Source organism: Neocloeon triangulifer, unplaced genomic scaffold (assembly GCF_031216515.1).
Source record: "Neocloeon triangulifer isolate White Clay Creek 2 clone unplaced genomic scaffold, ASM3121651v1 ptg000003l, whole genome shotgun sequence".
NCBI lineage: Eukaryota > Metazoa > Arthropoda > Insecta > Ephemeroptera > Baetidae > Neocloeon > Neocloeon triangulifer.
This window is the reverse complement of record NW_026775546.1, coordinates 4,093,912-4,120,878: the sequence shown is the minus strand read 5'-3', so window position 1 is coordinate 4,120,878 and position 26,967 is coordinate 4,093,912. Positions and strand designations below refer to the sequence as shown.

Below are 26,967 nucleotides of genomic sequence, written 5' to 3'. Positions count from 1 at the left end.
AAGTGCAACGCCACCATCAACGACCGGAAATGTGCAAAGTCTGCAAATTTCAGGCGTCATCATCCCACACGTTCTGCGCTTTTCTGTTTCCAAACTAGCTTTGGGGGCAGAACAGCTGCTGTAACAATACCTTTTATGGGGGTTGCTGGTGGGGGAGGGAAGTGAATTGAATTCAATGAAGGGAAGAAGGGAAACTTTCTTCTTCAATGGAAAGTTCAATTTTTTTTATTTATTTATTTCTCAATGAAAATGCAAGTATTATTTTATGATATCATAAATATATTTTATTATCGTAATAGCGACAAAGGTGCGTGTTTACAAGGTGAAATTTTCCCGATACATTAATTTACTCAGCCGCCAAAATCACGAATCGTAACACATTAAAAACCCTGATATAACACAGATAGACGAATATTTCAATATTTTCTTTACGCAACATATTTGATAGAACACAATATTTTCAAATTACAAAATTGAAGCTTTTGGTCACGTTCAAGAGGCTCAGCCGACTTCGTCATTGTGTAAGTTGTATCGTTTCAAAGGCACTGCTGTCACCTTCCGACTGCAAAATTGACATATTTTTTAAAATCCATCACCAACTCGCTGCCTTTCTTTACTCACCGTACCTTCCTGGTCATGGCTTTGATTCGGTTGAGGAAGTTTTGCTTGGCGGGTTGGGCGAAGTGAACGTCCTCCTCTTCACCATCGTCCAGGGCGCAGCTCTCGGCAGGAGGCAACTCGGCGCCGTCGCTGCCAGAAGTCGAGTTTTGCACCAGTTTCATGTACTTGTACTCCAAGCGCTGCGTTTTGCGCCAGAAGTGAACCATCAAACCGCACAAAAGTGCCGCAACCATCACCGTTCCACCAATGATGGCCTAATTATATTAATTTAAAAAATTACATTAAAAATTAAAAAGATATATATTTTACTTGAAGCTCGACGGGAATGTGATTTTGGCATTTGACAGCCTTCGTAGCGGGCAGGTCACCTAAAACCCTGCAGTTGGTCGGAGCCAGGTAGTGCAGAAGTTGCGAGCCCAAGGTGCACTCGCCCTTGACCAATCTGGAATTACAATTAATTTTTGTAATTAAATTTAAATTAAAACTATACTTGTAATCCTTCTCCTTGCAAACGGGACAGGCGACGGCCGTCTGCCAAAGAAAGTTGAAGGTGCAGCCGTCGCACGTTCCGTCCGGGCACTTTGATGGCAGGACAATGGTGCCATTTCCTCTCTTGCTAGGGTCACACATCAGACTTATCACAGTCGTCCTACCTTGCGGACACGACCTCGTCGCCCTAATTCAATCAATTTTTTTTTTAAATAATTTTTTTAACATTAATTTTTATTCATGACTGACATTGGGGTAGTGTAGTAAAAGTGGAGTGAAGTGTTAGCAGTCAAAAATTCTTCGATGACCTCCATGTTCATGAAGGTCGTGTCTTTGGTGACAGCCACCAGCTCATCACCAAGGGTCACCGACTGCGTGGACAAAATCACTTCTTCCTCAGACCATGCACTCGGCACCATCGTTGTTCGGCAAACAAATGAATTGATCTGTAAATAGAGAAAAATTATTTACGCCGACTGAAGGATTAAATTCCTAAATCTTACTTGAGAGGTTTGACCGTCCATTTGATATGAAACGTTATTCGAGCACTGTGCCTGAATTTTCCCACAAAGACTTATGTTGAAGACGTGGTAATATTGAGCGCCAGAGGCAGTGAATAAGCGACTACCCCTTATCAGAACCGTGCTAGATATTAATAAAATTAAATCAAACATGTTTCATTTTAAATTAATTAATTTTTAACTCAGCAAGGGCGGAGAGGTCAAAAGAAGGGTCACCCTGAAAAACGCAGTCTGAGGTGCAAGTGACCCCATCCACGCTAGACAGTCCCGGTCCGCAAGGTTGGCAGGACTCTATGCCATACGCCAAAGGGTCGGAAACTGTTGTTCCCGGTGGACATGGCGTACACTGCGTAGAATTAGGGTCAACGTACTGACCCGGAGGGCACGGTATGCAGCCCAGTTCCTCCGTTTCCTGGTGGCATGGCAGGCACACACTAGCTCCACCATCTGAAAAATATTTTATTTAAAAAAGAAATAATTATTTTTTAATTATTTTACCAATGGTATTTGTAACATTGATGGAGAAAATTCTAGCGACGTCCGCGTCCAGCAAATTGGAGAGGATGTCAAAGTCACTCAGAGAGGCTTTTTGGAAGGCCCAGCTGAAGGTGTAGGAATCGTTAGTGTAAACAGGGTGGCTGAATTCGTGCTTCGATGTGGCGCCACTCCAGCTTTGCACCAAAGTCATCCCTTGACGGTCAGACGACTACGTTTAAAAAATAAAATAACAAAATAGCCTTTAAAAATTTCGTCTGGCTGCCAAAAAATAAAAGAATTTTTTTTAAATAGGCAGCCGGCTCAAATCCGGCGTTTGCCAAGTTGCCTAATTGCGCATTCAGCAGGCGTTTGGCTCTACTACGGGCATGCGGCCAATTTATCTTTTTTTTTTAATTTGAATAATAAATTCTTTATAATGAGTAAAAATCTGACCTCCATGAAAACGAATTCGCATTTTGCTTTGCAGTCAAGCTCAAAGGTGAACGCCACTCTCCCAACCTCCAACCTTCTCCCTCCAACCACCGAACCCTTTCCTCGGAATCCAGGTACATTAAGGGAGAGAAGAAGATACGCCCCATCTGCGTGGTGGCGGCCCGAGTGAATGTGAGAGCCAGCCAGTTGCCAACCTGCCATTCCTCCACATTCCGCTCCTGAAAAATTTAAAAACAGATTTTCCAAATTTTCAATATAATTTTTTTACCATCTTGCTGGCGGCAAGTTGAGCTCATCATCGCCGGCATTTCAGCCCACCGTTCAAACATGTACCCGTAGTTTGGGGTGGTGTTCGGCGGACACGTTTTACACTGCCCACCGTCTTCGGAAAAGTGCTCGACCGGACAGAACTCGCAGGAAGTGGCGCCGGCAGTTGCTCCAGTCGAGGAAGCTTGGCGCATTCCCGGATTGCACGGCATACAGGGGTGTTTGGGGCCCGGTTGGGGCAATTCGACACCAGCCATGCAAATTTTTGGCTCCAGCCATCGGTACACGGTCCGCGTTTGGTTATTCGCGTCGCAGGGTGATTTGGCCTAGAATCAATCAAAATTTTAACCTGAAAAAATTTGCCCTTAAAATATGAACAAGATTTCACCTCATAAAAATCTTTAGATGTGCAGACGTGTCTTTTGAGGCAGCGGGGATAACCTTTGGGAGAAAATTCGGTTTCAGGGTTGCATGGCTGGCAGGAGCTGGCGCCCCGAACGGAAAAGTGATTTTCAGGGCACTCTTGACATTTCCGAGAGCCGGATGAGCTGAAGGTGCCGTTTCTGCATGGGGTGCAGGAGGGTGATTTAGCCATGCCTAGAAATTGAATATTTTTAATAGACAAAATTTTTCATTAAAAAAAAAAAAATAAAATAAAAATACATATACGACTGCAAAGGTGTACTAATATTTTGTTCAAATAAATTGAATTATGTTTAGAAATTTTCCAAATTATTATTTCTATTAACAATTTTTTTTAATTTACCGCTAATTTCAATTGATTTGATCAGCACAGGTTTGCCGGGATAAGTTTCCATCCCAATTGTTTTCCACTGAAGCAGGTTGTTGCCCGGCTTCAGCTGAACCACTTGGCGATGCCATTCGCCCTCGGCAGTGGCTGATGGCCAGCGATACTCCTTCGCGTCTGCCACGCTCTGGCACTGCTCGTTTTGCGCCTCAAAGTCAAAAATGACGTCGCGATTCGAGTACTGATACCAGTACGAAAGATTTCCAGCGCTTGCCAGTCGCACCGACACCGCTACTGTGGCTGCGCACGGCCCGCCCAGGGACGCCAAAAAGTCCCCTTTGGCTTGCCATCCATACCTGAAGTGATGATCATTTTATCATAAATTATTCAAATATTTTAAAAAATGTAAGAAAAAAATTTGGAGCAAATTATTTATTCATACGCAGTGCAGTTGATGCCGTTGCCGTATCGACCGATGAACGAAGACTGGAACGATTCAACTTGCGAGTGGAAACCCTCGGGTAGGGTGTCCCAGCTATCAAAAAGAACAGCACCGCCTAAAGAGTAAGTCCCGGCCGAACAAGGACTGCAGCTCAAGGAAGACAGGTCGAAAAATTGACCGGCTGCGCAAGATGACTCTAAAAGTTTTCACAAAAAGGAATCATTATAGTTTTTTTTATAAACGTTGAGAATGCTTTTTTTATACCACAAGAATCGACCCTCTTTGGCTGCTGCAAGGAACAACTTTGGAATTGGTCTGATGATGTGGGCACCTGCACCCGCCATCTTCCTCCCTGAGAGTCGCAGGGCGTCAACTCAAATTTGAAATCATCTCCCTATGAAGTATGCAAAAAATAAATAACTTACATTAAATTTTCGCTTGTCTATCAAACTTATATAATTTTAAATAAAATTTAAAATGATTATTTCAAGGAAAGCGTTTTGTTATATTGTTTAGTTGATCAAATACAATTCTTGAAAGTTAGAAAAAAATTCAAAATTACTTTTTGTAAATTTAATTTTGATAATAATTTTTTAAATGATAAAAAATTTCAGCCATAATCTTCTGGATTTTTCTGCTTTTGGTGCTCCATTTTTTACTTACCAAATTGCAGTCGGCCTTGGACCCCTCAAACGCGAGACCGAGCAGCACCACCACTATCAAGAGTCGGCCCATTTCGGCGCCGCGACCGTCGATTTTCGCCAGAATCGTGCCGATAACAGCAGACGTTTCGCTTCCTTTCTTATCTGACACTGCTCAGCTGCAGCTGCCTGTTGGCTTCCTCCTCTATATTGATCTGCAGTCGACGTACGCCTACACTGACAGCACACACACAGGGTTGGATGTGAAGTGGGGTGGCAAAAGCAGCATGCGCACCGCAGGAAAAACTGGACGCGCGCTTACTATACAAAAGAAAGCCAACACGTGCTTATATAGGCGCCAGTAGTCTGTACTATAACGTGCGGAAAAGTAATTGTCTCTAATTTGGAGTGACGTTTCCACTCAGATGGAAAGAAATAACAAGAAAATGTGCGTCTTGAGAATAATAAACAAATCCATGTAGTCTTAATCATAATATCAAATTTAAATTTAAAATAATTTTTTTTTAAATTAATAAAAAAGTAAATAAAATCCATTTTATAAAAAAAAAAAACAGAAAAGTGTATTTCGTTAAATATAATATTTTATCAAGAGCAAAGATCAATTAGAATTGGCGCAAAAAAATTAGTCAACCCCTGCAATATATGAAAGTAGGCCATCGGCTCAACAGCAGAGGCGTGCGGGTTGCAGATTACTAAAAAATATTTGATTTTCATGTATGCACCCCTCAATTAAAAAAATTTCTTTTTTCACTTCAGCATCCAGAAAATGAGAAATTTCCTTCTCATTTCCACCGCACCCCCTAGATGAGATAATATTTCAACCTCCCACGGCGCGTGTCGGCCGAGAAGCTAATGGAGTCTCTGGCTATCTCCATGGCGACGACCCGAGCCGCGTAATAACAAGCCATCGCACTAATTCGAGAAATAGCTGTCATCAGGGTGCGGTAATTACGAGAGAAGGCAGCCGAGTGCAATAAGAAAATGGGCACCAAGAACAGGCAGTTACGGAACCTCGGTCCACTGCCTTTGCAAGAGACTATTCCCAGCGATCAGCCACATAAAGTGCAAATTGTATATAATTTCGTTCAAATATTCCCTACCTGAAAAAAAATAAATTTCCTTTATTAGGAAAACTTGCACCTTCGGCAAGGTTGGGCTCAATTTCTTCACCCAAGCGAAAGATTGTCTCGACACCACACTTTGTCCAGCGCCCGACAAAGACAAGACTGGTCTTTTCCGACTCAGGACAAGCTCGATTTAGCCCTATCCGCCAGGTACCATCACGAAAAGGACCTGTTTGTTTCAAAAGGCTATTTTTACACACAGCCGGAAACTCTCGGAGAAACCACTTGGTGAAATGAGTTTTAAATTTTTAACAGATTTTTAATTTATATCTCATTTTCAAGGCGAGTTTTACGAAACGAACTGCCTAACTTGTATGAACGGCAACTCATCTTCCATCATCCTCTGCAAATCAGAGACCACGAGCAACGAAATTTGGCTCACGAGGTCAAGCTTGATCCGAGCAGTGATCACTTGGTCCTCACCAGACCAAACTACCATCGAAGAAAAGACGGTGCTTTTTTCAAAGTGTAGAAATACAAGCATCATGTTTTGTCATCTTTTTGCATGTTTGAAAGTAAAAAATTTTGTGTACAAATAAACACCCCTACTGAATAGAAAGGGTGATCTTCTTTTTATTAATGTTTAATTAATAACAGAGATAATCAGAGTAGCATAATAATTACTAACAATGGTTATTCTTCTTGTAATTAAATCCAGCTATCGTCTTGATAAAGAGGTTGTGATTTCATTTTAAGTTTGTTCTCTCCGTTAGGTTTCGCAAATCAGAAACTGCGGACGTAATCGTGTGCCTCAAAAATGGAGCTAGTAGTCAGCAGGGAAACCCGAATTCATTTTTATACTCTCACTTGCACTAGGACACCCTCTCAGTTAAATTTTTACACATAGAATATATTTTTAAGGGGAACTAGTTTTCCTTAATTTTGAGCATCGCTGAAGTCACGAATTGACTTGATTAATAGTTTTTCGCAATAAAACGGCAAATGAATATAAATACTTATGAGGTTGTTTGGCATCTTCGTAGTAAAAAATGTGATAAAAAATTGCTGGATTACATAAATGCTTTTCGATTCTTTGCAATTGGAGGCGACGATCTAAAAAAATGATTCTAATCTCTACGGAAGTGTAATAATAAATTATCCAAAATTATCTTAAGTGCAATCTTTTGGCGACTTCCACTTCATGTATGCACATCTCAAGCAGTAGAAAAATGCGTGAGCGGATGGAAAGATTAACTTCTTGCAAAAGGTATGGGCTTAAAACGACACACCATAAAACTCAAAAAACAAAAGCTCACTCAGATTGGCGTGCATAGGATTTTCGGTTTCCCTGTGGCAAGACATACACAGGAGATTAAAAGCATAATAGAAGGCTGGGCGATGGAATGCTGAGTGATAGGACACACCCTCTCAGCTATTATTTGAAGATAGGCGAACGAAACGACTCCTAATAAAGCGTTTCAAATCACCATCTTAAAAGTACACATTTCTTTTTTCGTTCCATATCATTTAGTAAGAATACTGGAAAATTAAAAAGGGCACGAATCAAAATCGAAGGCACTTTGCTTACCTCAGTAAACCAAATAACTATCAAAGGAGAAAAGTCTGGGTCGTGGTTTTAGGGTAATTGTAACGGCCGAATAGCAAACACTCCAGACCCAAGTTTTTCTCTCAAATTTGCATAAATATTTTCCTAACGGCTGATTTGATCTTTTTTCTAAAAACAAAACTAGGGAGAATATTATAATATAGAATCATTGCTTGATGCGTACAACAAACTAACAAATTAATAATGCAAATCAACGAAGGAAAATAAACTCTCTGCTTGTGTGCCTTTTGTAGAGAGTGAGAGAGATGAAAATATTTTCTTTTGCAAATCACTACTGGCTCCTCAGTTCTCGGCCGATGCTGTACGACACAATCTTGTTCCAGTCTATCTTGGTACGGGTGACCGGCAGCTGGCGACGCAGCGCCTTGAACGTCGTGTCCGACATGGTCTGGTAGTTCTCCGAGATGGCCTGCTGGTACTCCCTCTCAGCCTCCTCCACAACCTTCACCCACTCCTTCGCCAACTGAGCCTCATTCTAGAAACAAAAATGTGTAAATTCTCCTTAATTTTTTTTTTTACAAGACAAACCGAAATAACCAAGGGGGCTTTGATTTCTTTTGAGCTGACCAACTGGACGTTGCCATCTTCGTAATAGTGAACTTGCACCTTCAGGATGCCCTTAAGCTCCGCAGAACCTGAGCCAGGGATGAAGGTCAACGACCACTGAGCGCGCCAACGACCATTCCTATTCATTACAAAGAAAGTTAAAAATGTTGTTTATAATTTAGCTGCTTAAAAAATTTAAAATAATATTGATTGAATGAAAACAAAAAACTTTCCGTACCAGTAGTTTTTGGGTTGAAACTGGTGATCTTCTATGCAGGCAATGAGTGTGATGGAAGACCCGCTGGATTTGGCAAAGACGCTGCTCACCCCGTGTTTGTAGTGGTTTGTGGTGTATTGGGTCAGCTCGGAATCAAGGGCCGATCGCCACGATTCGGCCAAAGCATCAATTTCATACGGCTGAGGATTTTCTTTTTAGAATTCCTCTAAATTTATAAATTATTATTGATTACCTCAAAATCTGAAGCCTCCTTTCTCAAATGATCATATTTGAAACTCTGTTTTGACCTGGGGTCAAAGAATCGACCTCCGCCAAGATCATTGTGATCGGTGACCAGACAGTGTTGGTCAGCAGAGCCGATTCTCACGGGTGTCAGTTGATCTTTGTTGTACTGAGAAAAAGCTCTGAAATTTTGTTTCAATAAAAAACCAATAAAAAATGTGTTTAAATTGTTTACCCCGAGGCGCCTTCCTTTAACAAAGTGTCGTTGTTGAGCAGCACCCTCACGTCTAAAAGTATTTTAAATCAAATAATTTACTATTTACAAACAAATTATTGTTTTTTTCTTACCATTGAAGACTTCGTTAAACTCTCCAGGAGGCGAGTGAAGAATGAAATCGGAGGCGATCCGAACCTATCAACAGCAACATTAAAAGTAAATAAGCAAAAAAATCATGTTATCGCTTTTGATTGTGGTGACTAATGCTGCTGGGGGGTGGAGCCCAGCATAATAAAAAGGTGGGTCTTTTCCAAGGCGCATTCCATTACAAATAAAAATCAAATTACAAAATCTCGACCAGTTCAATGTTTTTAACGATGTTTTCAACGCCAACTCCTATTAAGAGTGACAAATTTGGCCTGATTGTAAGGAAAACCCGGCGAAAAACAAGTTCTGTGACAGCGACAACCATAACAAAGAGCGGCTTTGGTAGGGTCAATTTTGGGCTTAACAAAGGGCAGTACGGTCAAAATTATCAATCAGAAAGATGCTATGGTATTTCATTGCTAGATCGGTTGAATAATTTCAACGTAGAAAATTGTATCAGTCACCTTTTCGGAGTCCGGAATCGGCTGGTCGTGGTCACCTGTGCTATCGGTCGCCATTTTCATAGAGGCGGATGTGGGAGGAGTGCGCCAGTGGTGCCAACAATGCTGCGACGCGCGCAAGGCTGCCAAAATGACTCAAGGCCGAGTCGTAGACGAACGAACTGTAGGTCAGTGACACCGGCGCTGTTATTCGCAAATTAATGTGCGACTCCGTTGCCCAAGCCTTTTGCGATTTGCTTCGTTGGCGTAAAATTAGAAATGTCCACACACCCAGGCGAATCTAAATGCGCCTTGCTTTCTTACGCGGCCAGTGTTTGCATTATTTGCAAAATTAAAAAATCATTAAGAAATAAATAAAGATCAAAATTATAATAAAAGAAGATTTCTGCAAAGAGAAATTATTTTTTAAAATGTGATACAATTTTCTATTAAAAGCAACGTAACGCAAATTTGATAATTTATTAACATCATTTTTAATCAAACGTCGTTCAAACCAATCAAACAACGAGATTTCTGAAATAATATTTAAAGGTAATATCACTAAACAGTCTTTGTTGGTCTTTCTCTTCTGTCCAAAGCAGCGTTTTTCAAGTTGGCCAGGTCCACTTGTGTACAAGAGTATTGAATGAGAGTTCGTGTTATAATATTGCTTGTTTGTTCAGTATGTAGATTTTTTTCAGACCAACTCTCCTTAAAATATAGATATAATGTGTATCCACAGTTACAGCATTGGCAATTCTCTCTATTAAGTAAAAATGTGCATATTTTTCTTCATCTCTTCATCATTGTAATTCAATCCTTGCTTCCTTTGGATCACAGTCTGCTTTCTGCCGAATTTGAGAGACAGGTAGGTGGGTCAAGTGGTATTGAGGGGTTAATCAGGCAGCAGGGTACATCTTTAAATCTAGCAAGCAGCACCACCAAACTTCCAATCTTGACTCGTCAGCACCTTATCATGTTTTCTCGTGGTCCTTTTTAGAAAATGAGAATAGAGCTGTCTTCGAATGAGGCGGCAAAAATTTTAAACTCGAAGACTCGCCAGGCATGGATATGAGCTGCAATTGGCATAAAATTTCAGTTTTCTAATTCAGTTTAAAAAAAATAGCAATTACCTGTGTGGACAAAACTCGAGGAACTTGTTGAACCGTAACCATTGTTTGGCTACCACTGAAGTTTGATTTCTTGTGGTTTTTCGGTTCTGCCAAATCACTCAGTCTGATTAGGGTTCCTAAAATTTAAAACAAAATAAGGCTTGCAGAAATTATTAATTTAAATAAGTTAAACCTTTTGACTTGTTGGCTCGAAGTGTGTCCGCTTCCATTTGAGAGCCGATGGCTGTGGAGGCAGTGGAGGGGTGGGCTGCGGCTGCATCGCCTAAAGCTGAGTGCGGTCGGGAGCTCAACAGACCGACCGCTGTTCTATTGGCCATTAAAAGGCTCTCTCCAGGTTTTGTCCCATTCAGACTCGAGTTCTCTTTGAACGACCCTGCTTTTCTCTTTTTTGTATTCACCTGAGATTTTAAATTGGTAATAAATGATCATAACTTTTGTTTACGTATGAAAATTTACAAGCACTTGTTGCTGAGGTAACTGCTGTTGCTTCTTAGGCGAGATCCGATGGTTTTTGTGTTTTCGATGCCGGACCAGCTTCAGTCGATATTTGACTTTGCCCAGTCGAAGCCGCCGCGCAACCACAGCTCGGCGTCGAATGCGTTTTCGTTTCACTAAATTGTCAGAGGCTTCAGGGTGTTGCTGCTTAATTGGAGGCATCAGGTTGACAGAGGCGGGAGGGAAACCGAGGTAGTCAAATTTGATTTCTTCGTTGTTGTTTTCTTTGGCGTACACGAGACACTGAAACTTGTGCCGCAATACTTGAAGTCCTCGCTGCACACCAAGGTAACCACCAAACTTGCGCAAATTGCTCGTGTTGCAAACCTGAAATTTTTCAAAATTCAGTTGAATTGCTTTTATAAATACCTTATCAAATCAAAAATAAATTAATAAACACAACACTTATATTAAAAAGAGCCTACTTGAAAATTCAATGATGAAGGCTAAATATTGGAATTAAAATTTAATTATATTTTGAATTGTAAATTTTAATTTTTACCATGAGAGGTTTCGGTGCAGGCGGTCTGCAGTCCGTTGAGGAGTCGACACTCCATCGGTCTGGAGGTTGCTGTTTGTGTGGGATGAGGTAGTCACCAAGCAGAGGCTTCTTGGTGACCTCGGCACTTGCAGAGAGTCTCGGAAAGGAGAGCGGAAGGAACTCCGAGGGTGCAATGGGAAATTCCTCCAGCGAGATCTCTGCTTTTGCAAATGAGCCGGTGATGGTGAGGCCATTTGGTCGACACGCAGTGCTACTTGGCGCCTCCGGGATGCTTTCTTCCTCTTCCACCACCACATCACCATCCTCGTCCAGGTGATTGCTGCTCACTTTCTTGACTTTGTGCTGCAACTTGTGCTGAGCTAGGAGGTCATCGAACAAACGTGTTCGCATCGGCACAGCCCTGAGGAAAATTGAATAAATCAGTTTTAATTGTTCTATTTAAAAAAATTAAAAGAAGTAAAACATATTTTTTTTTTTAAATTAACCTTTTCAGGACAAGAGAGTGTATCCGACAGGTGAGCGCCCTTAAACAATTTGTCTTAGTTTGCTCGTTCCAGACGCCGCAATGGATGTCCGGGTTGTAACCACCAGCAGTTTCCACTCTCCGCCTCTTTTCAGGAGCATCTGCTGAGGCCTTGTTTGCTCGTCCGCGTTTCCGGCTTTTCTCCACCTTGACCACCTCAACAACCTGAGGTGGAGGCACCGGTGGAGACAAGGGCGCTTCGGCGAACCTGGCAGCCGCGGCCACCAGAATCGACTGCTTGCCCATAACAGGCAGCAGTGGCACTTTGGGTGCGGCAACCGCTGGAGGCTTCACTGAGGTCGGAGGGGACAACTGCTTTGGCGGCAAGACAGGTTTCGTTTCTTCGATGGTTTTATACTTTTTGAGCATTCCATTGTGCCTTAAAGCTGTAAAAAACGTTTGATTAAAAATTTTATATTATTTTCAGGATTATCATAAGAAAGTCAAAATAAGAAAATTCTTTTAATTACAGCAAAATTTAAGATAAATGCAAATTAGGGAGTCTTTCGCATGACACCCTTCCATAATTGATTTTAATTATATTTGAAAAATTCTAAATCAACTGCCTTTCATTCAAATAATATTTATTAAATTTTAAATCTGTGATTTACTTATCAGTAAAATCTTGTGAACTTGATTTTTGAAATTATAATAAAATATCTTGTAAGCATAATATTTCTTGCTATTCTAAGTAAACTCTAAAGGAGGGTTGAAGGACAAGCGGTGGGGGGTAGGAAGCAAGGACAGAGAATGATATGGCTTGGATTAAAGTCGCAGATTCTAATCAGACATGACTCGAGGCTCGATCAAGGCGAACTGACCAATGTGCTGCTGTAGAAAGGGTATCTTGACGATTGCGTTGCAATGCTCGCAGACAGCGGCCACGAACGGGTCCACCTCAGGACAGTGACCGAACAGCAGATGGTCTGAAAGTGGTAAAAAGTGAGCAGAGGGTAACGATCATGCCAAACGAGTCTTACCCTTGAAGGGCAGGCGCTTGCAGTGGGCCGTCGGCTTGGCGTCGCCGGCGTCAGGACTGTCTACTCCGTTCAGGTCGTCTGCAAACAACAACAACAAATGAGTTGATTGATCATGGGCTACTTTCCATGCCCTCGCATGTTAGGCCGGCCCGGCGTCCCAGCCGCTGGCGGATCGCGCCAAAGTCCGGCCCCGACGGTGCCCCATTTCTAGTTAAAGGCCCCGGCTCACCTTCCGGCCTGTCGCGGCCCAATCGACGGATCCATTTGGCCCAGTCTTGGCCCTCGAGCCCCGACAAACTGGCTGCTTCGTCCATCTTGCCCCGAGTTCGCAGTTTACGCTTGTGGTGGCGCCGCACTCACCCCGCCAGCCAATCAGAGAGCGAGTTGGCAGCGCGAAATCCGGAGGCGCGAATCCCAGTTCGGAGGGCAGTGAAAAGACATTGCGAAAGGCACGTGTGTCGATTGTCGAGATTTGCGCATTATATTGTGGGGCCTACCATATTTTGAACGCAAAAATTCATTTCATAAAATATTGCATGAACAAATAATCATAAATACAACATTGCATTATGCAGATTGCAGCCAAAAATAATTGTAATATGAAAAAAATTGAAAATAAAAATATGAAAGTTTTTTCTTATTTCGATCTTGATAAACATGCTTCTTTTAAATATTTAAATGAAAAATAAACTTCAAGCTCTTAACATAATTTTTTTAACTAAAATTCTTCTTGTATTTTGCTGTTTCATATTAATTTATTGGATATTGATTGATAGAGATGATTATTTCACAAATATTTTTTACAGGGTCTTTATTAAATATACATAAAATTATAACCTTAATTACAAATCAGAAATTTTAACAGAATTTTCGTCCTTCTCACCGATGTAATGCTCTATTGAGATTACGGACATCTGTCTTAACATCATGCTTTTTGTGCTTGTGGTGATGCGCGCTTCTCTTGTTTCTGCCCATGAATTTCACAGTTTGATAGCGCCTCTTAGAAATTTTACCATTGTCTCTCTTTTCAGTACTGGCATTTTGAGAGACATCCGAGGTTCTTGGCGGCATAAAAATTCCTCTCAATGCAGTTCGCAGACGCATAATCAGTTCGTCTTTGCTGGGAGATATAGCCTCGTCATTTTCCTCAGAGTAGAGTGAATTGTTTTCCAAATCGTCTACCAAGGTGGTTTCAACGCTGTCTGTGGCGTTTTTCTTGTCCTCACTTTGTGGAACATGAGGCATGTTAACTCTCAGCCCAATATTTTGATCTTCAACCTCAGAAGGCGTTTCCTTATCAGATTCCTTTTCTAATATCGGAGCTGGGGTCATCATTTTCAACTCAACATTTTGATCTTCAGCTTCGAAAAGTGCTTCCTTTTCAGTTTCACTTTCAAACATCGGAGATGGTGGTGTCATCATTCTAAGCCCAACCTTTGGAGCTGCGGCGGACTGTTGGTTTTTAAGAAATTGATCCAAAGCTCCAGGACCGAAAATTTTATTAAGGAAGTTTTGATGCGATTCCCTCATATTGAAAACTGGGCCTAGAACAACCTTTGGCTGGCCTAAGGCAGGGTCTACCAAGATTCCTGGCAATGATGAAATTTGACCAGGATTCTCAGATATTCTTTTGCCAACGTCAACATTTAATAAATCTCCCGCTTCTCCTCCTTCTGCCGATTTGTCTTCAGCGGCCAATTCATCAAAAATTGCGTCTCCGTCCACATCCTCAGTTATTGGTTCCTCAGTGTTGTTTGGCACTGACTCCTCATCTCCTTCCACCTTCCCTTCTTCCGTACCCTCTTCGCCTTTGGCATTTTCTGCATCTGTGGTTTGGGGCGGCGATTCACTGTTTGGATTGTTGAGAAAAGGTTCTGGTATTTTGCTATCTGGAGTTGCCGGGTCTGTGGTAGTGTCCGGTGTTTCTGGAGGAGTCTCATCAGCAGGTAAATCTGCAACTGGAATTTCGGTTGTGGAGTTTAGTTCTTGGTCATTTTGCGAACCAGGGTCTGCTGGAGGACTCTCGGGAGGAGATGAATTGTTTTTATTTTCTTCTAGGGCTTCTTCGTTTCCAGTTTCAGTTGTGTTGGGGCTTGCAGGAGAGGGAGCGACATCAGGAGCAGCAGTCGGATTTACAACAGAATCATCTGTCAGACTTTCAGGGGCTCCAGGAGTTGCTGGCTGTTGAGCGGCATTGGCCACATTTGGCGGTGGAATCGGAGCTGCTGGTGCTACATTTTGAGCTGGAGGAGCGTTAACAGGAGAGGCAGGTACAGCATTTACATAAGCTGGCTGAGTAACTAGAGGATGGTTTAAATTTCCAGGACACGTCTCTTTGACTTCTTTGCTGGAATCGTAAATTTTTATAATTTTTATGCAACTTCCAGATGAGCTTGAACTGCTGCTGCTGCTGCTGCTTGAACTGCTGGAAGAACTGTCCTCTGAATTATCCTTTTCAGCAACTGGACAAACGCATGGTGTTTTGTCATCAAGAACCTCTCCCCCGTCATTGGCGTCGTCAATTCCAGCTTCATAAGCTCCAAGTAACTTCTTGTCATTATCATTTTCAAGTGGCGCCTTAGTATTCCCTAAATCTCCAATAGCCTGATTATTATCTGCTTCCTGAGCATCAGGTTGAATGACCAATGGTTGATGGGCTGTTGGTACAGGAACATTGGTGTTGTTCGCCTGCCCCTCAGCCTGGTGGTGGTCCAAGTAGTTCTGGATGGCTTCTTGAACTTTAATTAGGGCATTCTCCTGATCTTCGACTTCTTTGTTGAGCATTGCTGCCTCAGCAGCTGTGACCGCGTCCTGCACTTTGTCCGTTTCTGCCTTCTCAATATTATCGCCAATGCATTGCCACATGCTGCGCCACTGTTCCCTCTGGTAACCTTCTCTCTCCAGCTTTCCAGGGTTGTGGGTTTCGTAAGCCTTGAGCGCCTTTTCCGAGAGGAACTCGTAGTCCGTGGACACGCTTTCAGGGTAGTCACAAACCTGTTCCTCCTTGTTGAAGACGAGACTGGCCGGGCAGTCGAATCGAACGGCAGAGTCACTCAAACAAACACAAAACGCATTTGGGACGTCGGCGCGCACCAAAGCTCCATGCTTCTTTTGAGTGCCGTTGGAAAAGAAGCAGCGCAGCGGATCGCAGTAAAGGTCGTTCTCAAAATCTAAATATGAAACTGCTTCTGTGTTCGTTGAGAAAAACGCTATGACAGTTCCAAAAAGAAGACCAATAGGCCCTGAAACAAGTAATTAAAGCAAATGAAAATTAAATTTCGTAAAATCTGCAAGTAAGAATTTGAGAAAAGTTAAAAAAAAATGATAAAAGAACTCACCCATCTTGGAAGCGAAGCTGTGATGAAATGAACAAATGCACAAAAGCCTTTTAGCTTTATACGTCTGATTATTAGATAACAATTAGGAAGACGTTAAGTGCGTAAAGCAGCAAATTCTCAGAGGTGAACTTGAAAACTTTAAAACTGCTGCACTTGCAAGGATATCATTCAACTTGACAGATGTTTTTAAAAATAAAAACAATCATGGTCATAAATCTGAAAAAGTTGATGACAGACAGGTTTACGCATTTTATGTAGCAAAAATAGTAGCTACCATTAAGAAATTTTCTTTTAACAAAAATTGTTGCTGTTTATTTAAAAATATCATTTCTCTCTATACAAAATTAAAAAACTGACCATCCAATGGTTTCATAACAAGTCATATTTTTAACAATCACATACTTATCACTCGGAATAATTTGGAATTTATAACTTTGAGCTGGTCAGCCAGGAATGTGCCTGAGGTTTACGGTCAGCACTTGGGTTAATGGCCACGTTGATAAAGCTTGGGCCATCAGTCACTCTGAGTGACTCAGTCACAGCCTTCTGCAGTTCAGGAATTGTTTGGCAGAAGTAGCCTTGTTTACCAAACATCTCCATCATTTTCTCATAACGAACGCTCACGCTCAGGCTGGTCGGAGGGCTCCTGCAAATTCAAAGATTATAATAGAAAGCAGTGAAAAAGCATGTTTGCGTTTCCTTGTTTATGCAGCTTTTTATAAATAAAAATAATAACTTATTTTCAGAGTTTATGCTGCATGCAAAACATTCAAGTTGCGCAGGTTGCATACACATATTTGTTTTTTAGAGTAAGTTCAATAAATTTTTAACCATAAAAATATCCAAAGGATGAAACAAAACTTACACAAGAGCCAAGTCTCCTTCCTCTCGTAAACTCTCCCACATCTCCTTGTCAAATCCTCCGTATATCCCGTTATTGTTTACCACAACCACGATGACGGGCAACTTGTATCTGCAGAGATAATTCAGTTTTTAAATTTGGAATTTTTGTTGAAATTTTTATTAGTTGTACCTAAATAGAGTTTCTAACTCCATTCCAGAAAATCCAAACGCTGAATCCCCCTCAACGCAGATGACTCGCTTATTTGGCTCGTACTTCCTGCTCCACGCCGCAGCAGCCACAGCAAAACCCAAACCGACCCCCATTGTTCCAAATATTCCTGAAAAAAGCAATAAAATGATTTGGGAATTTGAAACAATAAATAAAATAGTGGTACCTGCGTCTAATCTGTGACGCGGCTTGTTATGCAGGAGCACAGCCCGACCAATGTCCATCGTATTCGCCCCTTCACTTACAATAATGCAGTCTGAAATTTAAAAAGCAGAAAAAATTGTAAATAAATAATTTATCAGTTGGTGGCAAAATAAAATTAATCAATTGCCTTTTGGTAGAAGCTCTTGCAAATGGTGAAAAACTGCGTAGTAGTTCAGAGGCGTTGACACATCAAGGGAAAGACTCTGTCAAACAAATGAAAAATCTAATTAGTTCTGCTATTTTAAAAGGAGGACATTATGAAAGCATCAATCAGCCTAATTATAGTGGAAAATGACATTTCATCGCAAAAGTAATAAATAATGATTAACATGTGTTCTTGCAAAGTCATGGCAGGATATAAATTGCAAAGGATGTATAGCAAAAACTTCCATATACGTCCTTTGATTGAGGATAAATTTTCATATTGTTGGATCAAATTATTCAGCAACATGTGGAGTGGCGTGGTTTTTGTGCTGTTGCTGATTGTGGTAAGAAAATAACTTTTTTATGCTTGGCAAATTAGCTAATTTTAAATTTTAGTCCCAATCCAAGGAGGATCTTATTACTGGCAGAGACGTTGCAAGTAAATTTTATTATTTGATTCATGTGTGCGTTATAAATGTGTGAATATCTACTTTGCCAGAAAATTATTGGTTCCGCTCTCTATTAGTGCATTCGGAATCTGCAAACTTCATGGGGTGCTTTTTGAACAAATGCGTCACTCAGCCAATTCCGCTCATACCCCATGTGTTCAACAAAGTTTTCACAGAGGAGCATAAACCACCCTGTTTGGTATCAGCTTAAAAACCTATCCTAAATTTCTGTCTCTTTTATTTTTATATGACTAAGAACGATTTAAAATTTTACTCAGGATTCTGATTACATTTTGGAAGATTTTTGCTCAGCGTCCACAAATACTTTTCAAGTTGATAGAACAAGGTTGGCAAAGGTCAACAATTCTTACTATTATTTCCCTTCAAATTTAGTAAGTTTTTACATGAAAATATTAAATAAAGGATAGCACGCATAAATTATCTTGAAATAGGAAAACTTTTTTGGTGCTGAAAAGTTTTGCCGAAAATTTGGATTTTTCTTGGGCACCACAGAAAATAATTCAGTGGACTTACTCACCACTTTACAGTGCAACGGTGAAGATATTTATATAGATTCATCAGATTAATGCAATTTGAAAAAATAGAAGTTTTAAAAATATGGACTGGCGTCCTTCGGCTCAAATCGAATAAAAATGTTACGTCCCAATTCTGGCTGTCGAGCGGAAATTTGCTTCAAGGTGATCAGCGGCGCCCGGGCGACAAAATTAATTTTAATAATTTCACATGCATTGCTGCGATGGTGTCCGATCCGCAAAAAGTCCTAGAGGAAGATTGCCGCTCTTCAAATAAATTTTTCTGTTTGATTCCTGACAAATGCATAAGGACAGTTTGCCCCAAAAATTCGAGTGACAATGACAAAGTTTGCATGCCTTATTGTCACTCCTCGTTTTGGATGAAGCCTCACGTACTTAAAAACTTTTTAGCGAAATATTTTTTAATTTTTAAGCAGCTTTCACACCGGTCTGTAGCGACGAGTAAGTTACTTTTTATTAATGATATAAAACTGATTTGTTTTTTAATGAACGCAGGGTTCCTTCCTTCGTTCAATGAAGGTGTTCAAAAGGAAGGATGTGGAGGTTACTTCTATTTTTCACAAATAGCAGTAAATTAAATGGGAAAATTAAATAGAGAAATTTACAGCCTAATATTTTTAGAAATCTTTTGGCGGTGCTCAAGAATACTGCAGAAAATTTGATCTTCGGCTGGTTAGTTTAGAGACACTTGCAAAATTTAAGTGTGTCAAAGATTTGGCCAAGGGTAATTAATATTATTTTTTATTACTTGGGAAAATTGAAATAAATTACTGCAGAGAGATTATTTAAAAAAATTAATTTCAGATGCACGGCCAGAGATAATTTTAGTCAGGTCACGAACCTTTTGGACCTCAGCGACTGACAGCGGGTGCAAAAATAAACTGGCCTGGTGTGGAACGGGCGAATTGGTAGAACAAGAGATGCTAAAAAAATTTTCAAAATCGGAGGGAGAAAATTTGAAAAAGAATTGCTTTGTATTGGACAGTGACAAAGACGTGATGATGGAAGAGTTTTGCATAATGAACTATCGTTTTATTTGTGAAGTAAAAGGAAAAAATTTTCATTTCTTTTTAAGTCTGATTTAAAATTATATAAGGGCAAGATTGGGCCCAAATTTTCCATCATTAATCACCCAACGTGTCCAACCTATGAGTGCTATTTAGACGTAAAAATTCCCAAGATGCATTTTTCCAATTTAAAAAAAAAAAATATATTTCAGTTTTCCAAATTTATGAAATTTTCAACCAATTTGGTGCCTAGTATGAACATTATACCTATTTGAAGCATCACACATCACAAATAATTCCTAAAAGTTCACAGCCGGCACGATCTAAGCTATAGTTTTTCAACTGATCAAGCCGCCTACGTCATTAGTAAAGTTAAGGTTGATGAAAATAATAATTTCATTCTTCCGAATCTGCTGTTTTTAATAATTTATAAAAAATATAGGTCAATCACAGCAAGGCGATTAGAGAGTGCTGCGAAATGGGTCGCCAGCTTTATAATTTTCTGTACAGGGGTCCCTCTTCGATCAGCCCGGAATTTTTGAAAAACAGCATAAAAATAAATTTATTTTAATTTTCTAGTTGATAAAATTTAACAACATTCAGAAAAATTCAACGGAATGTCATTTTGGTCACAAGAAACGTTGGACGAGACTAGGAATGAGTATCAAATGTGTCCTTTCGGCAACGTTGTTTCAGAAGGACGCCTGAATAAAAGTCTGGACAAAAAGTGCGTTGCCTTTGACGTAAACGACACCAGAGTTTCTGCAACAACAGCGGACTGCGGAGAAAAGAAATATTTTGTGTGCAGAGTTGAGAAAATATTTTTTTCTTGATAATCATTAAAATTAATATTTTCCAAAGGGTGCTTGGTTTTTAACAAATGATGTGATATTTTACGAGGAGAGGGAATCTGAAATTTTTTGTGATCCAGTTTGCCCTTACTCTCCACCAGAAGACACAGTAACAATATAATTAAAAACAGTCTACGTCAGTAAATTTACATTTAAACCACAGAAACATTTCTTAAAAAATATTCAAGACGTTAAGAGAGGTAACAAATATTTAAAATAAAATGATTAGTTAATAATTCATTTTGAAAAGCCATTCCTAATGAAATTTCCGTACATGAAGATTGTGGAGGAATTTATATTTTTCCAAATGAAAGCGTGACAATCGTTTTAAATTTTTCTCTTCTGAAAATTAAAATGCTAGATGCAGGAAAAAGTAACCTTCTGGGAGGCACTCAGGACCTGCAGAGGTTGGGGACTGCAACTTATAGAGCTACGTGACAAAAACCAAATTGACTGCATTTTTCAAAAACTCTTATCCAGTCAGTAAAAAAAGAATAAACGGGAAAAGAAAATTTTGAAAAATTACGCAACAGAAAAACCGGCTGTAGAAATATGGACAGGTGGAAGTATCATTGGTTGCAGAACATCTTTAAGGTTTGTAGATAAATAGACTGTATTTTTTAGACTCATACTTTTAAATTTTCAGATGGTGCGGATCCAATAGGGTTGTACCTAACGGCCAAAACATATCATTTAATCTAACAAATTCAAATGATGATGAATGCTTAAAATTGACAACTGGATTTCTTAAATCTAGCAATCCTAAACCAATACTTCAGAATGCATGGTGCTATTTGAGTTTGAATTACATTTGCGAAATCCCAAATTAAATTTAGTAAAAATATGTAAAAAAATGGCTTATTTGAGGACTTTTTTTTTTATTTATCTAATTATTTTGACGTTTAAGTTTTTCACTTCCTATGGATTATTCTGATTAAATAAATACATTATTAATATTGAAGTGGAATTGTCTGTGCTCTCTTTTTAATTTGATTGTGAGATTGACATGACTGCGGAATTGATTGATTGAGACAAAACCAGGATATACATTATGTGTGTTCATTAGCTGACACACGCAGACATTTTGCAACATCATGCATGGTGCCATGGATAACAGAGTGCCCATAATTTTGCTCGCATTTCTAGTAAAAATAAACTTTTTAAGAAATTTAATTTAATATCAATTTTGCAGTCCTATTTGCACGCTCAAGAAGAAAAAATCATCAGCAGAGATATTAATGTTGGAGGTAATTTTATTTTATTAAAAAAACCAAGCCAGATCCAATTTGTATTGCATTTTTTTTTAGAAAGATCTTGGTTTCGCTCTCTAAGGACTAATGTGTCCCCTAATTTCATGCAGTGTTTGTTAGACAAATGCGTGACTCCAGCACCTCTCAATATTCCACACGTTTTCACCAAAATCTTTGACAAACCGAAACGACCACCGTGTTTAAATACTGTATTGTTTAAAATTCAAATTATTATTCAAAAGAAAAACTGCCACAATACACATAATTTAGGACCCGAACTTTGTATTGAAAGAATCTTGCTCATTATTTACAAGCACTTTGTTTGTCGATACGAAAAAATTGGTCAACGTCAACAACTCCTACTATTATTATTTCCCATCAAATATGGTAAGTTTTTTCCAGACAGAATAAAAAATAATTTAACCAAAAATCTTTTGCAGGAGAATTATTTTGGAGCGGTAAAATTTTGTCTGAATGTCGGATTTAAATTAGGCACTTTGGAATCAAGCCCTGATGCCGTATTAGCCTCATTAGTTGCAAAAGGTATTTGGAATTTTTCGGATCTTTTTCTCGTTACCGTCAGATTTCAGGTTATTCGAAAATATGGACAGGATCCGTAATGCTCAGAATAAAGAATGCAACGTCTCTTTTCTGGGAGTCGAGTGGAAATTTGTTCAAAAGTGATTTGAAGCTTGACAGTTTCAATGTCGCATGCATGGCTGCCAGTGTGTTCAGCCCTGGAAATTTGCTGCAGGAAGAATGCAGGTCACAAAATCGATTTTTCTGTTACGTTCCCACCAGGTGCATTCGTGCTGTTTGCAAGGACGAAAATGAAGCAATTACGGTCAGCAACACAAACAGCGAAGTTTGTGCACCTGATTGCTATTCTTCATTTTGGATGAAACCGCATGTAATGACGTTATAAAAAGAAAACACTTGAATAATAAATTTTTTAATATAGTTCACGCATAGATCTGTGGCAACAAGTATGAAAATTAAATGACTCTTCAAAAGGGTTTCAATTAAAAAAAAAACATCGCAGATTTCGAGCCCTGGTTTAATGAGGGAGTTCAAAGAAAAGTCTGCGGAGGCTACTATTATTTTTCACAATTAGCGGTTGAAAAAAAATTGATCGCTTGAAATTTGGGGATGTTTATTCTGAATTCTAGAAACCATTTGGAGGTGCTCAAGACTATTGTAAAAAATTTGGATTGCAACTTGTATCTTTAGAAACTCCAGAAGAGTTTAAGTGTGTGAGAGATTCAGCGAAAGGTTATGCGATTTCCATATTGATTAAAAACTAAATTTCTAAATTAATTATTCAGACGCAAGACCAGAGAGAATGGTGGTCAAATCTAGAATTTTTTGGACTTCCGCAACCGACAGAGGTTGCAGGAATAAAACTGCTTGGTGCGGCACTGGTGAAATGGTCAGCGAAGAAATGCTCAAGTTTTTTTCACTTCCGAGGGAAGAAAATCTTGATAAGAATTGCTTTTTGTTAAACGGCGACAATGAAGTGATCACAGAAGAGTTCTGCGCTTCAGAATATCGATTCATTTGCGAGGTAAAAAGCTTAGAAAATTTTAGAACTACCAATTACATAAAAAATATAGGGAAGAATTGGACCAAAATTTTCCATAATCAACTATCCAACGTGTCCAATTTACAATTGCTTCTTGGACGTGAGCACAGTTAATTTTTCAGATAATTATGAACTATAAGAATGTTTAATAAAATTACAGTTTACAAAATTCGTAAAATTTAAAGCACAAGTGATCGCTGGTAAAGTGTTTGAATTTGAAATTTTAGGCATTAATTTCATCGTTTCTACAGTGCAAAGCCGTCATGAAACCAATTTTATATTCGGCGCTGACAAAAGAGGGTACATTATAAGTAACGTCAAGGTGAACCCTTAATTAACAAATGCAATTAAAATAATGAAATGGAATTCTTAGGTGAGTTACAGCAGAGCTGAAAAAGAGTGTTGTGAAATGGGGTACCAATTACACGGTTTCCTTTCCAATGGTCCCTTATTTATTCAACCAGAATTTTTACAAAACAGTAAGAAATTATCTTTGAAAGAATAAAAAATAAAAAAAATGCTTCATTTTTGTATTAGAAAAATTTAACAATATGTCGTTTTGGTCGCAAGAAACTTTAGACGAAACAACAAACGTTTACAGAATGTGCCCCTATGGTAATGTTGTTTCAGAAGAAAATCTGCGAATTAAAAATCGACGCAAAAAGTGCATCGTCTATGAGGTCAGGGACAATAACGTGACCGCAACGACGGCGGATTGTGAAGAGAGCCATTATTTCATTTGCAAAGTTACTGTCTAACTATATAAATACCTTCTTATTTCAATTAAATTTAAACATTTTAAGGATACTTTGTATTACACTAACGACTTTCTATTAAAAGAGAAAATAGAATTTGGAAATCCGTGTGCTCCGGTTTGCCCTTACATTCCACCAGAAGCGCCAGTGAGTTTTGAAGAAAATCATAAATTTATTTATAAATCGGTTATAACATAATTAAATTAGAATCATTTTTTGACGAGCATTGAAGCTGCAAAAAAAGGTAAAATACTTGTTTTGACTAGTTAACTCATATAAGTGAAAAAATATAAAGCATTTCCAAAGGAAGTTACTGTAAAAGAAGTATGCGGCGGAGTTTACGCTTTTTGGGGTGAAAACGTAATTGCCGAATTTTGGGAGGCAATGACAATCTGTAGAGGTGTTGGACTGCAATTAATAGAGCTGCGCGATCAGAGTCACATTGATTGCATTTTTAAAAACTTCCAGACAAGTATATATCAGTTTTTTAGCAAAAGAGTTTAAATGAAGAAATCTAAACTTAACTTTAGGTAACAATATTTGGACGGGTGGCAGCTTAATGGGCTGTAAAACATCTATAAGGCAATCACCAAAATAACATATTTTTAAAGTTTTTAAAACAGTATATTTTTAAGATGGTGTGGATCAGGCAAAGTGGTCCCAATTGAGAAATACCAAATGCCCACTCCATCAACAGCGGAATGCATAAAACTTATCAAGATCACTCCAGCAAACTCGAATACTACAAAACTTTTGCTCAGAGAAAATTGGTGTTACAACAGTTTTAACTACATTTGCGAAGTTCCGTGATTTTGCAATTAACTTTTTTATTTCATTGAATGTTTTGTCCAAATAAAAATAATTGATTGGAAAAATTGTGTTCATAAAAATAATATTCTGAAGAATAATTATAGCTGCTAATTAAATGTTTAGAGATCTGCATGTTAATTAAGGGTACGAAAGGTAAAGATGGCTTGGAAGAATTTTGAAATATGTGAAAGAATAAAAATCAAGTTTTTTCTGATAATTACAGGAATACTTTTTAAGTAACACTTAAGTGTGTGAGGTTGGGGATTGACTTAAGTTTGAGCTGAATTTGGAGAGTCCCAACTAAAATAACTTCATTCTTGTTTTTAAATGCTGAAAATAATAAAGGAATAAAAAAAACTCACCACGACAGACTTCTTGTTCTTTTGAATGGCTGCGTCCAGTTCCAACCACCAAAGACGAGAAACAGTCCAGCGTCCTTGTAGAGCTGAGGTCAAAGCAGAAAGACTGGAAGTTAAATCCCCGCCAATTGGAACTGTGGCTTGGACGCTCTCATGCAAATCATTTGGATCGACTTCAAGCTAAAAAATAAAATTATAAATTTGTTAAAATAGTAACAAATTTTGGTAGAGAAAGCAAACCTGGATGAATTTCACGTCAGGACTGAATCTGGGTGGCCGACCAAAGTGCATTTGCCAGTTAAGCTGGTTGCCTACAAGCAGAACAACGTCCGCTTGTTGCAAGGCAAGGCTGCGAGCAGACCCGACGTTTTGAGGGTGCTCGTCAGGAATCATGCCTTTGGCCAGTGGCGCCGTAAGGACGGGCAGCTTAAAGGCCTCAGCCATTTTCACCACGGCGTTTTCGCAACGCCAGTACGCAGCACTGGGACCAACAATCATCAGTGGGCGCTGGAGGAAAAATTCAGTTTCAAATCAGATTTAGATAATAATTAAAACATTTAAAAAATAAAAAAAATTATTTGAAATTGCATATTTCAAAAAATTTACCTGCGCTTGGCTCAAAAGTTCAGCTGCTCTGAGAATATCTTGCTGGTGAGGCAAAGTTGTCGGAGGAGGCAGACACCGAGGGACAATTGTAAACTCATCTCTGGTTATTCTCTGCGTCAACACATTTGCAGACAAGTCTAGATAGGCCGCTCCAGGTCGACCGTGAGTGGCAGCCCTGATGGCTTTTTCCACATGTTGAGGAATGAGGCCAGCGGCGCCTGGTTTTCCTGAGTACTTGCAGTGCAGGCTGCAGGACTCGACTTGGGGATACTCCTGAAATCCACCGATGGCTTCGTGGTCTTGAGGACATGCTCCTCCCAAGAGTAAAACGGGCCTGAATAATTTTTGAAATTATTCTCTGCTAATTATAAACAGAAAATAAAAGTACCAGGCGTTGACTTTGGCATTGGCGAGTCCTCCGACAGCGTGCAGCACACCAGGACCTGACACAACCAGACAGGCTGCCGGTCGTTGAGTGAGGTAGCCCCAGGCTTGTGCTGCGTAACAGGCCGCCTGCTCATTTCGCATTCCGATAAACTGGATACCTTCGAGTTGCATGGCCAAACTCAGTTCAATTACAGGGACACCAACGATGCCGAAAACTATTTCGACGCCCTAAAATTTCAGAGACACAAAATCAAACAAAAAACATTTAATCGATATATTAAATATTATATATTTTTTGTATTGAACATTATTTTTAACCAAAACTTTAACTCCATAGGTGTGGCTTTTATAATTTCCCGCATCAATATGCGATTATGTACCTGTTGCTTGAGGGCCTCAGCCAGAATTGTGTTGCCATCAACTTCCTCAGCCATTGTTAGTCTGCAAGGTACACAGAAAAGCAGAGAATTTTCAGTGTAAATCAATTTGTAATTAAATTGAGGAATGTGTTATAGAGGTTTGAGATTTTGGCACCTTGATTAGAGAACTTCGAACTGTTAAGATAGGGTCGACGTGAATGATAACGAGACGATAAAACATTAAAAGTCCAAAAGGACAAGAAGACAACACACAAAACTTTTAACTAAACGCGACAAGCTTGCAAAGTCACGCCCGTTTGTTTTTGTTTTCAAAGAGCAAGAGAGGAGGAGAGTAGGGGGTTGATAAAAGGGTAGTATAGGAAGAAGATAAATGGTTCTGTGAAAAACGTTTGAAATAAATGAAAA

General features: G+C 39.4%; 6 protein-coding genes and 1 long non-coding RNA gene across 10 annotated transcripts; 2 read left to right on the top strand and 5 right to left on the bottom strand.

Annotated features, from left to right (window-relative positions):
* Window positions 1–276: 276 nt before the first annotated feature.
* LOC132192638 (endosome/lysosome-associated apoptosis and autophagy regulator family member 2-like) lies at window positions 277–4,879 on the bottom strand. Of its 2 annotated transcripts, none has more exons than XM_059612690.1 (15): window positions 4,682–4,879; window positions 4,283–4,412; window positions 4,019–4,214; window positions 3,595–3,932; window positions 3,217–3,425; window positions 2,830–3,154; window positions 2,562–2,779; window positions 2,130–2,337; window positions 1,814–2,078; window positions 1,614–1,755; window positions 1,360–1,556; window positions 1,112–1,297; window positions 931–1,063; window positions 627–875; window positions 277–562 (listed from the first exon to the last, which is right to left on the bottom strand). In XM_059612690.1, exons 1-15 carry the CDS (start codon window positions 4,751–4,753, stop codon window positions 515–517), a joined length of 2,916 nt encoding a protein of 971 aa, XP_059468673.1. In that variant the 5' UTR covers window positions 4,754–4,879; the 3' UTR covers window positions 277–514. The 2 variants fall into 2 exon arrangements, with proteins under 2 accessions (XP_059468673.1, XP_059468672.1); XM_059612689.1 differs by having other exon boundaries at window positions 278–562; window positions 622–875.
* LOC132192641 (uncharacterized) lies at window positions 3,808–6,339 on the top strand. Of its 3 annotated transcripts, none has more exons than XM_059612692.1 (5): window positions 3,808–3,981; window positions 4,028–4,419; window positions 4,692–5,751; window positions 5,809–6,032; window positions 6,087–6,339. In XM_059612692.1, the coding sequence occupies exons 3-5, from the start codon at window positions 5,662–5,664 to the stop codon at window positions 6,274–6,276; spliced, it is 504 nt and encodes a 167-aa protein (XP_059468675.1). In that variant the 5' UTR covers window positions 3,808–3,981; window positions 4,028–4,419; window positions 4,692–5,661; the 3' UTR covers window positions 6,277–6,339. The 3 variants fall into 3 exon arrangements, with proteins under 3 accessions (XP_059468675.1, XP_059468677.1, XP_059468678.1); XM_059612694.1 differs by having other exon boundaries at window positions 4,633–5,751; XM_059612695.1 differs by lacking the exon at window positions 3,808–3,981 and having other exon boundaries at window positions 4,026–4,419.
* Window positions 6,328–9,302, bottom strand: LOC132192640 (F-actin-capping protein subunit alpha). Its single transcript, XM_059612691.1, has 7 exons — window positions 9,206–9,302; window positions 8,726–8,789; window positions 8,613–8,664; window positions 8,388–8,559; window positions 8,156–8,334; window positions 7,900–8,056; window positions 6,328–7,846 (listed from the first exon to the last, which is right to left on the bottom strand). Exons 1-7 carry the CDS (start codon window positions 9,263–9,265, stop codon window positions 7,643–7,645), a joined length of 888 nt encoding a protein of 295 aa, XP_059468674.1. The 5' UTR covers window positions 9,266–9,302; the 3' UTR covers window positions 6,328–7,642.
* A 345-nt stretch (window positions 9,303–9,647) lies between these two features.
* LOC132205834 (uncharacterized) lies at window positions 9,648–13,189 on the bottom strand. The gene is made up of 9 exons (XM_059635157.1): window positions 13,044–13,189; window positions 12,815–12,892; window positions 12,656–12,760; window positions 11,797–12,220; window positions 11,312–11,711; window positions 10,771–11,136; window positions 10,487–10,712; window positions 10,315–10,430; window positions 9,648–10,257 (listed from the first exon to the last, which is right to left on the bottom strand). The coding sequence occupies exons 1-9, from the start codon at window positions 13,126–13,128 to the stop codon at window positions 10,156–10,158; spliced, it is 1,902 nt and encodes a 633-aa protein (XP_059491140.1). The 5' UTR covers window positions 13,129–13,189; the 3' UTR covers window positions 9,648–10,155.
* A 380-nt stretch (window positions 13,190–13,569) lies between these two features.
* On the bottom strand, window positions 13,570–16,267 carry LOC132205559 (uncharacterized). Its single transcript, XM_059634655.1, has 2 exons — window positions 16,153–16,267; window positions 13,570–16,056 (listed from the first exon to the last, which is right to left on the bottom strand). Exons 1-2 carry the CDS (start codon window positions 16,154–16,156, stop codon window positions 13,694–13,696), a joined length of 2,367 nt encoding a protein of 788 aa, XP_059490638.1. The 5' UTR covers window positions 16,157–16,267; the 3' UTR covers window positions 13,570–13,693.
* Window positions 16,268–16,427: 160 nt separating this feature from the next.
* On the bottom strand, window positions 16,428–26,867 carry LOC132205562 (2-hydroxyacyl-CoA lyase 1). Its single transcript, XM_059634657.1, has 11 exons — window positions 26,717–26,867; window positions 26,563–26,623; window positions 26,184–26,410; window positions 25,796–26,129; window positions 25,430–25,696; window positions 25,193–25,369; window positions 17,556–17,631; window positions 17,391–17,480; window positions 17,186–17,333; window positions 17,018–17,125; window positions 16,428–16,798 (listed from the first exon to the last, which is right to left on the bottom strand). Exons 2-11 carry the CDS (start codon window positions 26,614–26,616, stop codon window positions 16,579–16,581), a joined length of 1,701 nt encoding a protein of 566 aa, XP_059490640.1. The 5' UTR covers window positions 26,617–26,623; window positions 26,717–26,867; the 3' UTR covers window positions 16,428–16,578.
* Window positions 23,426–23,706, top strand: LOC132205564 (uncharacterized). Its single transcript, XR_009442715.1, has 3 exons — window positions 23,426–23,465; window positions 23,517–23,587; window positions 23,639–23,706. It is a non-coding gene; the product is annotated as an uncharacterized LOC132205564 (long non-coding RNA).
* Window positions 26,868–26,967: the final 100 nt, after the last annotated feature.